Source organism: Coloeus monedula (genome assembly GCF_965178545.1).
Source record: "Coloeus monedula genome assembly, chromosome: 10".
NCBI lineage: Eukaryota > Metazoa > Chordata > Aves > Passeriformes > Corvidae > Coloeus > Coloeus monedula.
The window spans coordinates 2910871-2927278 of NC_138790.1; the positions used below are offsets into that span (position 1 = coordinate 2910871).

A 16408-nucleotide genomic window follows, 5' to 3' on the forward strand; every position below is an offset into this window, starting at 1 on the left:
CCGCACCGCACAGCACCGCACCGCACAGCACCGCACAGCACCGCACAGCACCGCACCGCACAGCACAGCACAGCACCGCACAGCACAGCACCGCACAGCACCGCACCACACAGCACAGCACAGCACCGCACAGCACAGCACCGCACAGCACAGCACCGCACAGCACCGCACAGCACAGCACAGCACCGCACAGCACAGCACCGCACAGCACAGCACCGCACAGCACCGCACAGCACAGCACAGCACAGCACCGCACAGCACAGCACCGCACCGCACAGCACCGCACAGCACAGCACCGCACCGCACCGCACCGCACCGCACCTACGGCCGGAGCCGGAGCGAAGCACAGCCGCCCTGGCAGAGCCGGTAAGGAACTCCCGGGCGCCGGGGGACGGTGGGGGTCGGTCGTGCTGCGCGGAGGGGTCCCGGCTCCCCGGCCCCCGGGCAGGGCAGGAGGGCGGGTCGGGGCATCACCCCCGCACACCCCCGGGGTCCGGGAAGGCTTCAACTCCTGAGAGCCCCTCGGAGCCCTTCCACGCGGTGGGAACCGGCATCGCATAACCCGTCCTTGTTCCCCTGGAGAGTCGGAGCTGCCAGAGCTGTCAGAGCCCGGTACATTTTGCAGGGCCAGAAGGATTCCCGGGAAGCTCAATTTCATCTCCTGGGGCAGAATCCACAGCTCTGGGCAGGGCCGTGGGCAAAGCTACAGAGAGCATCCTTCAGGTATGAGCATCCCTCTGGTGTGAGCATCCTCAGGGTACCACAGAGGGATGCTCACACCTGAGGGATGCTGCTGTTACCAGGGGAATGCCATTAGCAGAAGGGTGCTGGTACCAGAGGGACAACAACTTGGTGCCCATAATGACATCATATGGGCCACCTAATTCCCGTGAGAAAGGTTCCCATGGCCTCCCACATCTCCTGTCCATGGGGATCTCTTCTCCCAGGCTGGCCAAGGCAGCAGGAGGGCCGTGAGCAGCACCAAAGGCAGAGGAAAGGTGTTCCACCTGCTTCATCTCCTGCCTTGCCCCTGGCAGCACTGGGGTGTCCTTTTGGGTTCCTACATCACCACTTTTACTGTGCTAGGCAGTGGCTCCTCTCTTCACCTCCTGCCCCCAGAGTCAGGCTATCAAACCAAACTCTGTTTACTTTAAGAAGCAAACTCACCTCCAAACACTTCTTTGGTGAAACTCTTGGAAACATGACTTGTACCAACTCACAGACCAGAAGGGAAGGAAAAGGAAAGCAAAAGAGCTCCACATCTTGATATTTAAAATCCTGGTGGTGATTAAGTCAGTCTGATGATCCTCAGAGGCTGACTCATCATTTTTTTTTAAACACTCAGGGTTGGTGAGGTAGGATTTTACCGCTGCTGTTCTCCAGCAGCAAACTACCACATCCCCCCTGGAAACTGGTAGCAGGATGGGGCAGAGGCTCCCAGGCCCATCTCCACACCTCCATCCTGCCACTCCCTTTGTCCACCTGAGTGGTCTCTGCACAGAGGGTAGGGGAGCTGGGGTTTCAATCTCCACAGCTCTATTTCTAATTCAACCAAATCAAGCTGTCCTGGAAAAGATAGCCAGTGCCCCTCCACCCTTGTTTTCCGGTCTCCTGAGCCCAGCCTCTCACCCCTTTGCCAGGGCACACCATACAAGAGCCATACCCCGTGTTTCAGGAAATAATGCCGTGTCATATCCCCTCCACCCACAGCTTCCCTTCAGTGATGGGAGAGGCCTTGAAGGAACACCGAGGGGCCGTCCTGCTGCCCAGGAGCTGCTGCCACCCCCAGGGAGCTGCCAGCAGCCATGCTGAGCTGGCTGGTGGCAAGATGACCCTCACCACCACCATGCCAGCCACCAGTGTGGCCCAGGCTTTCTTCTGCCTCCTGCTCTGCATCCCCTGGGGCAGCTCGTGCCCCCCCAGCTGCCAGTGCACGGAGCAGGCAGGGGCAAAGGCTGTCCTCTGCAGCTCCCAGCACCTGGAGGAGATCCCCAAGGACATCCCCACCGATGCGGTGTTCCTCAAGCTGGATGCCAACAGCATAACCAGGATCCCCAGCAATGCCTTCAGGCACCTGTCCCACCTGGAGGAAATCGACCTCTCCAGGAATGCCATCGAGAAGATCGACAGGGCAGCTTTCAAAGGGCTGGCAGCTGGGCTGCGGACCCTCGACCTCTCCAGCAACCGCATCCGCAGCATTCCCAAGGAGGCCTTGCTGGCACTCAACGCCAAGCTCCGGCTGGCCAACAACCCTTGGCACTGCGAGTGTGCCTTGCAGGAGGTGCTGTGGGAGGCACGGCTGGACCCCGACTCCGTCCAGGACATCACCTGCCACACGGCCCCGCGGCAGGAGTACGTGGGCAAGCCGCTGCTCCAGGTCCTGGATGCCGGCGTCAACTTCTGCAGCGTGCGCCAGAGGACCATGGATGTGGCCATGTTCATCACCATGTTCGGCTGGTTCGCCATGGTCATCGTCTACGTGATCTGCTACGTCCGGCACAACAGGGAGGCCGCCTGCAAGCACGGGGATTACCTGAAGTCACTGCCGAGCACCCAGGCCCACGCAGAGACCACCAGCACCGCCCTGTAGTGCAGGGCTGGGGTGCCACCTTCCAGCTTCTTTGCAGGGAGCCAGTGGCCACCTGGTGGGCATCAAAGCTTCTTGGCGGGATTCTCCAGTGCTTTCTTCAGGCAAGTGCCACCAATGTCCCCTCCCCAGAGACACTGGACTGAGTGTGAGCAAACGACACGGGGCAGGGATGCCAGGGACACCCCATGCAGGCCTGTCCGTGGAGATCAGGTTGCTGGGGACGAACATGCCCAGCCAGACGTTTTCTCCCTACCAGAGCTGGATGCAGCCCTAGTCACATACTTGTGGTTTGGAGAGAACAAGTCCCTGGCACAGAGAGATGGGAGGAGAGATGGGTTGTGGGGCCAGGAGGTCCCTGGGGTGCAGAGGGTCACTGCAGAGGGGTCACCCCATCCTGGCTCCAGTGAGGGATCAGCCTTGCCGAGGGCAGGACACCCTCCTCGAGGCCCCGTGGTACCTTGGCAGCCTCTGCCTGCCTCCAGCAAGCCGGGGGGAACTCCAAAACCCGTTTTTTCCCTTGTTTCCTCAATAAAGCCCTGCACTTAGGAAAAGTCCTGAGGGTTTGTGCTGCACTGGGAGCTGAGTGTCCAGGGAGGGTGGTGGTGCTCGTGGTGCCTGGGGGGCTTGTTCCAATTCAATCTCTCCCAAAGCACACCCACCTAAATTCAATGTACCAGCACAACCCCCATTAGATGCCACCCCCTCCACCCTCAGCTCAATCTGCCTCGAGCAGCGACCAGCTGCCCAAATACATCTGCTCTTGCCTTATCTCACCTTATCTTGCCCTTCCTGATGGAAGCAAATCAAATTCTGCCTTTTCTCACAAGGCAGAAATGGTCCTTCCTGGCAGAGCCAGCTGCAGCTGCACCGAACAGGGAGAGGAGGGAGGGATGCAGAGGCTCACCCTGCAGGTCTGGACCCTGGGAAGGCTCAGGCTGTGACCCACCAGCCCTTCTTGATGGGGCTGGCACCTCCTGAGTGCTCCCCAGTGCCAGGGTGGGTGGCACAAGCTCAGCAGGAAACCTGGGTCTGGGGAAGGCTGAGAGATGCTCTGGGACACTCAGGTGAGGCAGTGGGTCCTGGGTGGGGGGAACAGAGGGGCACCCTCACCCTGGCACATTGCTGTGCTCAGGGCCACCTCGTCCTTGCCGGGCCACCGAGAGCCGTGGACATTTGGGGGTGACTTGCTGGGTGAAGGGATGCCTCTGCCATGGGCAGAGCAGCTAGGTTACCCATGTGGGAGAAAGGCTGGGTGCACACACAGTTTATTAGAGCTCTGGTTAAGCAAAAGAGTCCCCCAGCAAAGGTGAGGAAAAGAAAAGAGGCCACAGTTTCACCTGAAGCAGTTTTGGGTTTTTCCCATGCCCGTGGGAGCTGGAACGGTCCAAATGCAAAGCAGGTTTTGTCAGGAGTCGCCAACCCCACGCAAAGGTGCACGCACCAGCAAGGACCAGCACTGCTCCTTGAACACACCAACAGGTCTGTACAACACACACGACACTCGTTGAGGGAGACCCAAACCAGCCATGGCAGAGTGGGAGGGTGGGCAGGCACCCGTGGCAGTGGCATGGGATGGCGAGGCCACCGAAGATGACATGAAGAATGGCTGCAATGTTAAACCAGATGGTCCTCAGGAACATCACAGCCCCAGGCAGGCAGAGCCAAGCCTGGACCCACCTTTTTCTGCAATTTCTCACAGGTTTACTCCCCTCTGCCATGCACCCACCCCAGCAGCTCATGCTCTGCTCTGTCTCTTCCTTCCCTGCCTTTGTGCAAGCTTTGACCACAGCTATTGGCAGCTCTGGGTCCCTCCAGGGGACTGCATATTGCCAAGTGTCACGGTCCTGGTAAGCCAGGGGATGCACCTGGGCTCCAGGAACCTTGGGTAGGACATGGAGCGTGGTGGCAGAGCTTTCCCAGGAGAAACAGCCCTTTTGCCAGCCCCTGGACCAGGCTGCAGGGAGCCCTGGAGCTCCGCTCTCCTTCTCCTCCCCCTCCTCTTCCTCCCCCTTCTCCTCCTCCTCCTCCTCCTTCCCCCTTCCTGCAGAGAGCTCAGCCAGCCACTGCCCAGCTGATGCTGCAGCTATTCCTGGGCTCAGTGGTCCATCTTCACCTGGATGCCCAGCTTGTCCTGGTGCTGGCGATGAGCTGAGCGTGTCTCAGCCGCCTCAGGTGGTTTTCAGCTTGAGCACCTTGGAAAGCGGCTCCTTAGCGCTGGAGTAGAACAGGTAGGAGCCCTCAGCGGTGTGAAACGCCTCCCAGTCTCTACAGCCCACGGTGGGGAGGTGGTGGGCTGCCACAAAGCCTTCGTAGCCTTGCCACCTGCACAGGGAAGGCAGTTAGCTCCTGGGGCACGAGCTGGGCACCTGGGAAGGGCAGGGAAGCTGAGCCATGGGGCTGGCATCTCCCATCTCCCTGCTGTGGTTCAGGGTGGGATGTCCCTCACTGGGGCTTCCCACTCCTGCCTGAAAACAGGGATCAATCCTATCCATCCTCCCCGGGCAGATGCACCAGGCTGTGCCCATGCAGGGTTGTTCCTGCTGGGAACAGCCCCCGAGCCCCCCAGGCCTGCCCTCTGCAGTACCTGTAGATGATGCTGTTAACAGAGAAGGTGAAGCCATCAAAGGAGTTTGCTACCACCAGAAAAGAGTCGTCTCCCACTGAGAAGAACTCCCAGTCCAGGGCGCTGGGGATGGAAGAAGCAGAGAGGCAGGTGAGGTGATCCATGTGTGGCCAGTTGAAGGAGGGGCTGTGTGTCCATGGGGCTGAGCCCACCCCACCCCAGTCTCTGACACCCTGATGACACACACAAAACCCTGCTCTTCCCAGGCCATTCCTGAAAGAAATCCACCCTCATTCCCAAATCTAGGGCCTTCTCCCAGCTCCCACCGGGATTTGGTGTCAAGGAGCCATCACCCTCCCTACCAGCCTCAGTCCCTGGGAGTGTGAAGCCTGTAGGAACCCTCCAGGAGACAAGTGAGTATAGTTTTAAACTAAAAGAGGAGAGGCCCTGGCACAGGTTGCCCAGAGAAGCTGTGGCTGCCCCTGGATCCCTGGAAGTGTCCAAGGCCAGGCTGGACAGGGCTTGGAGCGGCCTGGGATAGTGGAAGGTGACCCTGCCCATGGCAGGGGGTGGAACTGGATGGGCTTTAAGGTCCCTTCCCACCCAAACCAGTCTGGGATTCTAGGAGACCTCTGGGTTGCTCAGGGGAAGGACGTGGACCGAGGAGCACCCTGAGTCCTTGCACAGGTACCTGTAGGTGAGAAGGTCCTGGAATTTAACAAACATCTGGGCCGTGATGTTCAGCTCATAGATGGAGGAGTTGATGGCATAGAAGTTGGAGGGTGCTGGCATCCCGCTGTCATAGCTGTGGCTGTTGGCAACAGCCAGAAAGACTCTGTCCCCAATATGAAAAACCTCCCAGTCAGCAGCACCGAATGTCTGTGGGGAAGGAGGCCCATGAGAAGCTGGATGTGGCTGCCCTGCCTAAACACAGAGCAGGGACTGAGGAGCAGTGGCCAAGCCTTACCAGGATAGACTGGAAGAGCTGGAAAGAGCCACTGAGCCAGATGTAGATGTGTGAGTAGATCTTAGTGGATGTGCCATTGAACGTGTTAGCTACCGCCAGGAAGGAATATGGTCCGATGGTGAAAAATTCCCAGTCGTAGGCTCCAGAGGTAGGAATGGTCTGGTTAGTTTCAAACAGCCCTGTCCTGGGGTTCCACCTGTATATCACACTGTCTATGTTGTGGTTGTTCCCTGGGACAGACAGATGGACAGATGTGCACCGTGAGGGAAAGCAGTTCCTGGTTTGTGTAAGAAACAAGACCCAGAAACAGGCTTGGCTATGTGAATATTTGCCAGCAGGTCATGAGGCTGTTCACAAGCGAACTACTGCTCCCCAAGAAGTAGCCAGAGAGATTCTACAGCCTCCATCCCTACCTGAAGACCGCCTCCATCCCTACCTAGTGTCTCCATTCCTAGAGCCTCCATCCCGACCTAGAGCCTCCATCCCGTGGAACACACCAACAGCTTGTCCCGAGTGCATGGTGGTGGCTTTGTGGCAGCCCTGGCAGAGGAGGGACAGGCAGGTGCTTTATCCCCACACAAGCAGCACTCCAGAGGCACTGTGCCAGCATCCCAGGGTGGATGAGCTCTGCTGGCTGTCCCACAGGGTGGCCCTGTGTAGTGGGGCCAGTCCCAGCTGTGTCCCTAAGCTCCTGACATCGGGGGCTTCCCCCCAGCCCTGAAGCACGAACTCCATCCAGTTCCTGGGCTCTGCTCAAGCACCTTGACCTCATGTCTGTGTGGGACCTAGCTGCCTTTAAATCCTCATTGCCACAGGGACTTGGGCGAAGAAAGGCTGCAGGAAGAATGGGAATGGCCACAGGGATAAGTGGCAGCTGCTCAGGGACTGACTGTCCAGCCCCCTCTAAGGGAAACATCCCCAGTTTGGCTTGGCCACGATGGTCTTGGCCCCTGCGTGATGTGCATGGCTGCCAAAGGGACCACGCTGCCATGAGGGCAGGTCTCACCCAAACTGGCCCTGATGGAGCCCAACAGGTGACACAGGGAGTTTCCAGCCCAGCTCAAGGTGCCCAAGCAGCCTGCTGCCAGCTCTGAGCCTGGTGCCAGAGGAGCTGGTGCCCCCTGAGCCAGCCCTGATGGCAGGGAAGGAGCCCACTGGCCCATCATCTGCACCCATCTGGGAGCACCCTGGAGAGCCAGGGCTGTGCCACCAACCCATTCATCCTCTGCACATCCCAGCCCAGAACAACTCATGGCCCGGGAGGGGAATGAGGCTGGATCATGTCTGCAGGGTATCCAGGGAGGGATGTCAGCAGGCTCTCACTCAGTTTCCTGAGTGCCCACAAGGATCTCGCTTCACAAAAGGCTCAGCCTGGGGTGCTACCAGGTGATGTATTATTGGGGATAAAAATGAAAAGAAGCAGAGAGACTCAGCACAGACACCATCCCCACTCCTGTCCTTGTCCCCCGCAGTCAGAAACCCAGAGGGTGACTGTGTCAGCCACTTCCCCAAAGGCTTTTCTCTCCTCTGCAAGGCTTCGGGTGTCCTGAGGGACCCCACGCTGGCAGCTGTGTGCACACCTCCCTGGCTTTGCCCTGCACCCCGTTCCACCAGAGGATGCACAGGGACCGTGCTCTGAGGAGGGCACCTGCCAGGGTCCCACACACCACCCCAGGGCCTGGAGGGAATATTGAGGGCTGGGTACCTTGTCTGTGGTTGACCACAGCGAGGAAAGCCTCTCCCTCGATGACAAAGGCCTCCCAGTCCCTGGCGCTGTGCGTGGTGATCCGTTGGTAGGTGATGAACTTCGCTTTCCTGCGGCTCCACTTGTATATCACAGAGAACTCCTGACCCCTCTCGTTCTGCTCAAAATTCGCCACTGCCAGGAAGATCTGGAAAAGGAAAAGCCAGGACAGCTTGGTTTTCTCCTCTCAAAGGAGCAGGGACAAGAAAACGCAGGGGGAGGTGGGATGGAGGGCAAGGGATGGAGGTGGCTGGTGTGGGACAAGATGGCCCTGGCTGGGGTCCCTGAGCAGTCCCCAAGAAACACAAAGAGGGGACAGGGATGCAGTGGCCTGTGGGGGTCTTTGCACATGACAGGGGCACAACTGGCAGCCAGCAGCCTCTTAGGCAGGGGGAGGGAGAGCTGAGCTGTCTCCACTCACGCCCCTCCAGCCCCAGGAATGGTGAGCATGGACACGAAATGCGCTGGGGAAGGAGGGAGGTTCAGCTCACAAACCCTCCTGCAAGGAAAGGCGGTTCAGAACAAAAAAAGACAGGTATGATAATGATAACAAGGATAATAATGATAGCAATTCCCTGAGACAAAACATCTTCCAGACCAAGAAACCCCTGCTCAAGTGTAAAGAGACAAGCGTGGTGCAGCAGAGGTGGCCAAGTGCAAGGCAGGGAGCACATCCAAGCTCTGTTGTGCCGGCTCTGTGCCACTCCAGTGCCCTTCAGATGAAGCAGCAGAGATTATGCCCCAGTTTGGGCCACAAAGAGGCACAGGACCACAGCCCACAAAGAAGAAAGAGTCAGTGGGGATGTCTCCTGCCTCCTGGCCTGCACAGGACCCTGCCAGCACCAGCCTGGGGCTTTGTTCAGCCAAGGAGTGGCCACCCCCAAGGACAGGACTGTGCTGGGTCCCCCTGTCCCCTCACAGAAGGTGAATCCCCAGCTCTGCTCTCTCTGCAAGCACCAGTGCAGGGAGCCCCTTTGAGGCATCTCCAGAAACAGCTTCAGCAGGAAGAGAAACACCTGGATCCAGCCCCACAACCCAGGAGTCTCAAGTCCCCTGGTCTGCACCCACAGGGACCCCCAGGAGCCCCCACCCCAGCGGAGCAGCAGCAGATCCCAGGGCAGTGGCGAGGTGCTGCCATCCACAGAGGTGCATCCCACCTGCCCCTGTGAGGGGAACCTGGGCTACTGGAATCACCAGTACTGGGGGTGCAGCTGGTGTAGCACCTCTTTGGCCACCATCTCCATGAAGAAACGTGCCAAGCTGATGGGAACCACCTTGAGACTCCCCAGAGCTCCCATCTCCTGCCTGTGCAGCTGGAGTGATGGGGAGCAATGCTGGGGACGTCAGGCACGTTCCCAGCACAAAGCCAGCGCTGCAACACAGCTGCACTTCCAGGCCTTCTGCAGAAGCCCAGCATCAGGGACAGTCCCCACCACCACCACACCCCCTTTCAGAGATGGTGCCCAGCATCAGTTCCCACTGCCACCAACAGGGGACATGGCCTGTTTGTACCCAGCCAGCAGGGCTGCCGGTGTCACCAAGCCTGGAGGCAGCAGTTTTGCCCACCTCTCTGTACCCTGGAGCACGTGGCTGGCAATGGGAGAGCCCTGCAGTCACCCTGGGGACAAAGCCAGGGTGGGTCACGACAGAGGGGGAACAATCCCAGCTTCCCTGGGAGCCCTGCACAGAGCTGGCTCTGGCTTTCCTGGGGCTCCTCCAAAGTGCTAAGTAGCTTCCCAGGGAGAGGAACCAGGCAGATCCTCTGCTCAAGTCCCAAGGCAGATTGCCCAGGGGAGGAGAGGAAGCTCCGAAGTCCTGCAATAATTTAAAGGCAAGCGAGTTTAAAAATGCAGCAGGTTGGACTCAGTGGGTTTCAAGAGGGAACTGCAGGCTCTGGTGGCTCTTTAAGACCACAGGTAGATCTCTGAGATGCAGTTACCTACTGTGCCAGGTGCTGGCAATGGCCTGGGTGGATGTAGATATGTCTCAGCAACACAAAAAAACAAAGCAGGCAGTCCACAGATGAGCCAGCAGCCCCTGGAGAGCCCCAGATGATGTGCATCAGCAGGACCCCAGCAAAGACAGCAGAGAGAGACATTCACCCCTAAACCACGCCCAGAACGCCGGGCTTCAGAGAAGCCAGGGTGGAGCAACTGCAATTTAATATCCTGAAACGTGGGGGCATCTTCCTGGCACACTCACCTTCTTCCCAATGGTGAAATACTTCCAGGACTGAGCTTGGTAGGTGGGGATGTTCTGGTAGTGCACGAACTTCCCGTCAATCCACCTGTAGATGGCCGATCCTGGGGGTGTGACCCGGTTGGCCACAGCTGCAAACAGCCCCACCTTTGGGATGGTGAAGACCTCAATGCCCATTGTCTCTGAGTTGGTCACCAGGTTCTGGTATTCCTCCACGTAGTCCAGCCTGTGTTGGACTGGGAGCCCACAAAAGAGAGGGATGAGGTTAAAACCAGGTGATTTTAGCTGGACAGGGGCCCCCTGAGGGCTGGCTTGGCAGCACTTGCTGCTGTGCAGAGCAAATGAAGGTCCTGGTGTCACTGGGGGTGAAGGGCCAAACCAAGGGGTGGTAAGAGGCTGATTCCACCTCGATGGGCAGCACATCCAGCCCCATCCAGCCCTGCCTGTTCTCCAGTGGGGAGCAGAGTGTGTCCTTTGGGAGCAGGAAAGAACCCCATGCCACGGATTTCTATTGCTTGGATATATTTATCCTCAAGAGAACGAGGAGGAGATGAGAGGAGGAGAGGTTAGAGAAGACTAAGACAGAATTAATGCCAGAAATTGGAGCAGAAACCTCCAGAGGGGCCCTGATGGTAGATGGATGGGCACTGGCAGGAGGAGGGCCAGTGCTGGTGGCACCAAGGGGCACAGGTCACTAAGATCCCAGCATGAGTTCTCCTTGGGGAAACAGGGACACAGTGCCAATCCTGATGACTTCCAGAGGTAGGGAAGGACAGGGGGTCCAGTCACTGCTAGCTCCTGTGAGGAACAAATGGCTCATCCAAACCCCCCCTGTGGGTATCAGCAGAAGAAAAACACTGGGAGAGGAGGGAAGGGAAGGACAGCTCAGTTAGGGCCATATCCCATCCTCCATGTGCTCTCCAGGGATCCTGGGCAGACAGCCTGGAGTGAGTGGGAGAGTGCCAGTGGATGAAATCCATTGTCATGATGGAGGACCCCCATCCAAGCCAGGCTCTGGTTGCCTTTTCCCCCTTGGTACTCCCACTGTTTTCCTTACAAAGTGTCCCACCAGAGCCTGGATGACATTGAGACCTGTGTCTGCCACCCTCCCAATCCCCCCCAGTACTTCTGGCAGTTGATGGGTCTCTTTGTGTCCCCTTATCCATCCCACAAATGCTTCAGCACCAGGAGCACCAGTGCCTTTGGAAACCCACGGAAAGGAGCACCCCAACTCCCTGAGCATGGCTCTCCATGGGGTGAGCTGTCCTGCTCAGACAGGTCAGGAGCTCATCCTGCCCAGAAAATCCCCAGGGGGGACAGATAATGTGGAGAAGGTGGAGGGACCACAGAGGCACTTGAATCCAGAGCTGCTCTGGAAGTTTCATGGGCACCAAGAGCAAAGCAAAGCCTGGCCAAGCAGGGGAGAGACAGGGAGACACCCCAGCCCCTCACTCTGCTGCTGATTCCCATCCCAAAGTGGTCTCAAGGGCAAATCTCAGCTCCTGCTCTGCTGCAAAGGTCTCCTTCCCTCCCCACCAGTACCTTCCAGCATGGAGAGCCAGGTGCTGCCATTGCAGAGGTACAGCCCTCGTCGGGAGGCGTTGAACCAGAACTGCGCCTTCTCCTGCTTGGTGCAGCGTGGACGGGCCCCCAGGGTCACCTTCATGTCGGTCTCTGGGCACAGAGAGGAGAGAGGCAGGAGCCTCTTAGTGCACAGTGGAGGAGCAGAGAGGCAGGAGGAGCGAATGTCCTGGTCTCATCCTGACGATGGGCACCAGGCAATGGGGGAAATGGAATCCCAGCACAAATCTGGGAAGCCACAGACTGGGAAAACCCTGTGTGGGGCCACTGACATGAGCCCAGCTCTGCCAAGCAACCCAGGCAGGGCCACCCCGTCTTTTCGGGGAGATTTCGGATAGGGATCCCAACACACACACATTGAGAAGCAGGGTGCTGGGAACACCTTCTTCCCCTCTGCTCCTGCTTCGTTCCCAGCCCCATGCAAAGACCCTTCCTCACAGAGACAGCCAACAGAGCCTGTGCCAGAGGGCACTGACCACAGGGGCACTGACCATGGGGGCACTGACCGTAGGGGTATTTGAGCACCTCGTTGCTCACTGGCTTTGCAGGGACATCCTGGAGGACAGTGGGGACAGAGAGCGTTGCTACTTTGAAGTTCACGGCGTGGCATATCCGAGGGGTGGCATCGGCTCCTGGCAGCAGGACAAGCTGTCTCAGCAAGCCCTGGGAAAGTGGGAGTGGAGGGATGGAGACCAAGTCCAGCCAGATCACAGAATGGGAACTGCAGGGAATTCATGCCATGGATTCCCTGCCTGACTTCCGCTTGTTGCCCTCCCTCCTGGGATACAGAAGTGTCCGTGGGATTCATGCACATTTACCAGATCCCAGATGCCCAGGGGGGCAATCTAACAGCTGATGTGAGGGGAGCATCAGCACAGGGCTTGGAGCTGCAGCTGCCTTTCACCACCTCCACATGGGAAGGACCCACAGCCACCTCTGCTTCCTGTGCCATGGCCCAAGCCCTGCCAGCGTAGGGCACTGAGAGAGGGCTGTGGGTCATTCCACAGCCACCACAAGCACCCCGGGCACACCTGGGTACCCCCGGCCACACCACACCACGGGGCACCTACCGTGAACACGCCTTTCCTTCTCCGCCTGTTGCCCAGGTAGAAGCTGGCTCTCCTCACCGACAGCGAGGCTGGAAATGGTGTCTCCACCACCCTGGGGATGGGCAGAAAACAGGTAGGGGACAATTTCACAGCATCTGCTGGGGGCCGGAGGAGACGCTGGGGGAGGAACATCACCCTGCCCAGCCTGCTGAGCCCCGCACCGCCGCCCCCCAACCTACACATCCTTGGGGATGCTGCAGTCCACCGTCAAGGAGAAGGACTGGCCGGAGACAGCCAGGACGAGCGTGTGCCACTGGTTGTCGGAGAGGGACACGTTGGGGAAGGTGACGCGCGTCTGCCAGCCGCCGGCGCGCTCCTGGCTCCAGAAGAGGAAGTGCAGCTTGTCGGGGGCGTAGCGCAGCCCCACCAGCACGCTGGGGCTCTCCTCCACCATCAGCGTGAAGATGTACTCGTTCCTCTGCGGGAGGGACGGGCTCTCACCTGCGGGGCCGGGCCGTGCCCGCGCCGTGCCCGCCGGCCGCGCTTACCTTGGCGGGGCCGCGGAGCGCCCGCAGCGTGACGATGATGGAGAACTCCTCGGGGAAGCGGTCGCAGTGGATGAAGAGCCGCGAGGCGGGGAAGCCCAGGGCGCGGGGCCGCGAGGCGGAGAGCTGGAAGCCGCGCACCCCCTGCACCTGGAACACCCGCATGCCGCGGGCCAGCCCCCCGGCCGGCACCGCCTCCGACAGGATGTCCAGCGGGCGCAGGTCTGTGCCGAGAGACAGAGCACGTCACGGCGGGGGAAGCCACCCCACCCTGTCCCGCTGTGGGATGGGGGTACCACAGCTCCGGCTGAGGGGCTCCACAGCAGCAGCATGGCCTGGCGTGCCACGGTAGCCTGCTGGCCCTTGCCTGGGGTCTGCCCCGAGCCCCTGATCCAGGGCCAGAGGCAAGATTTGCCGTTCAGACACGAGGTCGGCATCGCCATCGCCACAGCAGGAACACCAAGTGTGCAGAACCATCTCACTCATGCAGCTCTGAAGGATGACACTGGAGCTGGGACCTGCCAGCCATCAGCAACCGCAGCCGGAGCCAGGAGAGCAGGCAAGGATCCGGTAGCACAGATTTGCTCGCACGGCAACCCGTCCCCATCTCTGTCCACAGGGCGCCGGGGACAGCTCTGCCCCTGCAGTCCTGGTTCAGGCTCACCCGACCCAGCCCTAATTGCACACATGCACACGCACTCTCCCAGCAGGCACCAAAACCACTCATTATAAGCAATTACCCTCTCCCCAGAGAAGAAAACGCCGTGCCCTGCCCCAGGGCATCGCCCCGGTGAGAGCACACAGCACAACAGCACCACAAGTTGCCACCCCACAGAACAGTGCCAGGTCCAACGTCTCGGCACTGGAAGGGCTGTGGGGACTTCTCCGACCTTCCTGGCCTTGGGCCGTCCTGTTTTTATTTTTGAATGCTATGCTGGCAGAGAAAGGAGATGATGCCCGAGAGATGAAGCAGCACTTGGCTACACTAAAACATCCCTGATTCCATCCCACCCCGCTGAGACCTGGCTTTTAGCTCCAATTTGTACTAATAAATCCGGGCTGCTGGGGCACAGCGGGAGAGCTGGGAAGGAGGGAGCTGGGAGCAAGTTTGGGCTGTGTGTCTGAATCCAAACCAGCTGGAGAAGGGAAGCGCTTCCTCCGGACACGCCTGGCCAGCCCAGTTCCAGGTGGGCAGGAACAAGGAGGAATCTGCTCATGTGGCTCCATCCAGCCCAGAGCAGTGAGATCAGTGAGGTCCTTCCCACCCTGGCAGCTCTGTGTGCCCCCTGCCCACCCCACTGCTGGTTTAAGCTGTTCCTAAAGCAAAGTCTTGGAGGGGGAGTTTTAACTGGAACAGCTTATTTCAGAAATGCATCACTCAGGGAACGGCCAGTTCCTGTTTTTCCCAGCAAAAAGTACAAGCTGAAGGATTTGTACAAGGCTTGGATTTGCAGAGGGGTTTTGGAGCCCCTAGTTGCCCCCGAGATGGTGAGGATGAGCTGGGGGAGAGCTCAGCTGTGGCTGGAGGTTATGGGCCAGGAAGGGGCCAAGTCCTAAGACCAAACCCAAATTCCTAAACCCAAAGATCTGCATCCCAGTCTGCCTCCCACATCCATCACTGCTAAGGCTGGGAGTGCAGGCCCAGCTTGGGCAGCACAAGTGGTGTCAGGGGACCTCGTGCTGGGGTCCCCAGGATGATGCTGGGCTCTCGGCACCCAGAGGATCCCTCCAGCCAAAGCTGCTTGGGGACAGCGAGGACACGCCCAGAGAGATTGGAGCGCCACGGGGAGGAGGCAGTGGGCAGAAACTCTCCGATCTCTCACATCCTCTGGGCTGTAAGAAAATGCAAATACAGTTGCCACCTAACTGGGACAAGCCCTAAGCACACAGAGCCTGGGCCCAAGCAGCCCCGGAAACTGAGCTCAGGCTTTGCTGCCCACACAGCACAGGCATGGGGATGGGACGGCAGAGCCAGGGCATGGGGATCCTCTTCGGCTCAGGCTCGTCTCGGAAATGCCACTGGAGCTGCCAGCTCCTCGGCTGGGGACGGTGGGACGGGAACTTTGTCTGCCGGGAGGGCGGAGGTGGTGCCTGCCAGAGCACAGAAGAGTCCGGGGCAGGAGGGACTTTCCAAAAGGACTTCATGGCTCTCTTCTCCTTCTTCCAGTCCTTCCCCTCCCCTCCCGTCTGCCTCCAGCAGAGCCTGGGACAACGCTTGTGCCACAGGGACAGACCCACAGCTCTTCCCAGAGCTCCGAGAGGGCTGGTTGCTCCCCGGTTGGCATTGTGGGGGCTGCAGGCACAGGAATGACCCCACATCCTGCTGTCCGTGGGTGCTGGCAGGGCTCTGGCAGCACCTGAGGCATCACTTGAGTGGACACCGAGCACCGAAATACTGGGGCTGGGCTGCCAGCGAGAGGCTGACCCACGTGGGGCATGCCCCCCAAAACAGAGCACGCCTTCTGGGGTCTGCCCTGGCAGCGTGGCGAGCAGCCCACCCATGGGGGCACAGCAGTCCCAGCACGTTTCCCAGCAGGGTTAACACCCTGCAGCCCGCCCGCCCTTCGCTCCTACCTGTGCAGTGCTGCCACGTCCGGCCTCCCCGCACGGAGCCCCCGCCGCTGGCCCAGCGGAGGAGAACGACCCAGAGCAGCAGTGCCGCCGACATCGGGGGCCTGGCTTTAGGGGGTCCATCCACTGGGACCCCCTCGCTGTCCACTCCTCCGTGCCCTGGCCGGCGCTGCTCGGCTCAGCGCGCCGGGGGCTCTCCCATGCTCTGCAGCGGGACCCCCCGGGCACCCCGGCACCGCTCCGTCCTCGCCGGGGCCGAGTCACCCCAGGCTGCCAAACCCCGGCTCTGTGCCGGTGCTCTGCGTGGGCATCGCCCCCGGGAGCTGGCGGGGGTCTCCCGGGGCGGCCGCCGAGGCAGTGCCGGCTGCAGCCTGCACACAGACATTTAAATGAGAGGTCGGTGGTGGGAGAGGAGGAGTCCCGGCTCCTCCGAGAGCTTTTATCTTTTGCCCAACCCTCTGGAAGGCGGCTTTGGGGAGGGATTTTTTAATCATTTTTTTTTTGCTTGCTTTCTTTGCTTCCTTTCATTTTTGGTGATTCATTTTCCCGGGCTCACGTGGGAGTAGGTGGGAGACTCGCCCCTGCCTGGAGACACCTGG

The 16408-nt window shown here is 59.6% G+C and overlaps 2 protein-coding genes across 2 annotated transcripts; one reads left to right on the top strand and one right to left on the bottom strand.

Moving 5' to 3' along the window:
* Window positions 1-1681: 1681 nt before the first annotated feature.
* On the top strand, window positions 1682-2590 carry LRRC3 (leucine rich repeat containing 3; the record flags this gene model as incomplete). The annotated part of the gene is made up of 1 exon (XM_082288156.1): window positions 1682-2590. The coding sequence occupies one exon, from the start codon at window positions 1682-1684 to the stop codon at window positions 2588-2590; it is 909 nt and encodes a 302-aa protein (XP_082144282.1).
* Window positions 2591-4758: 2168 nt separating this feature from the next.
* TSPEAR (thrombospondin type laminin G domain and EAR repeats) lies at window positions 4759-15906 on the bottom strand (the record flags this gene model as incomplete). The annotated part of the gene is made up of 12 exons (XM_082288007.1): window positions 4759-4912; window positions 5175-5276; window positions 5845-6032; window positions 6121-6350; window positions 7826-8012; window positions 10067-10299; window positions 11606-11737; window positions 12151-12307; window positions 12715-12805; window positions 12933-13171; window positions 13242-13462; window positions 15813-15906. 12 exons carry the CDS (start codon window positions 15904-15906, stop codon window positions 4759-4761), a joined length of 2028 nt encoding a protein of 675 aa, XP_082144133.1.
* Between the last annotated feature and the right edge of the window lie 502 nt (window positions 15907-16408).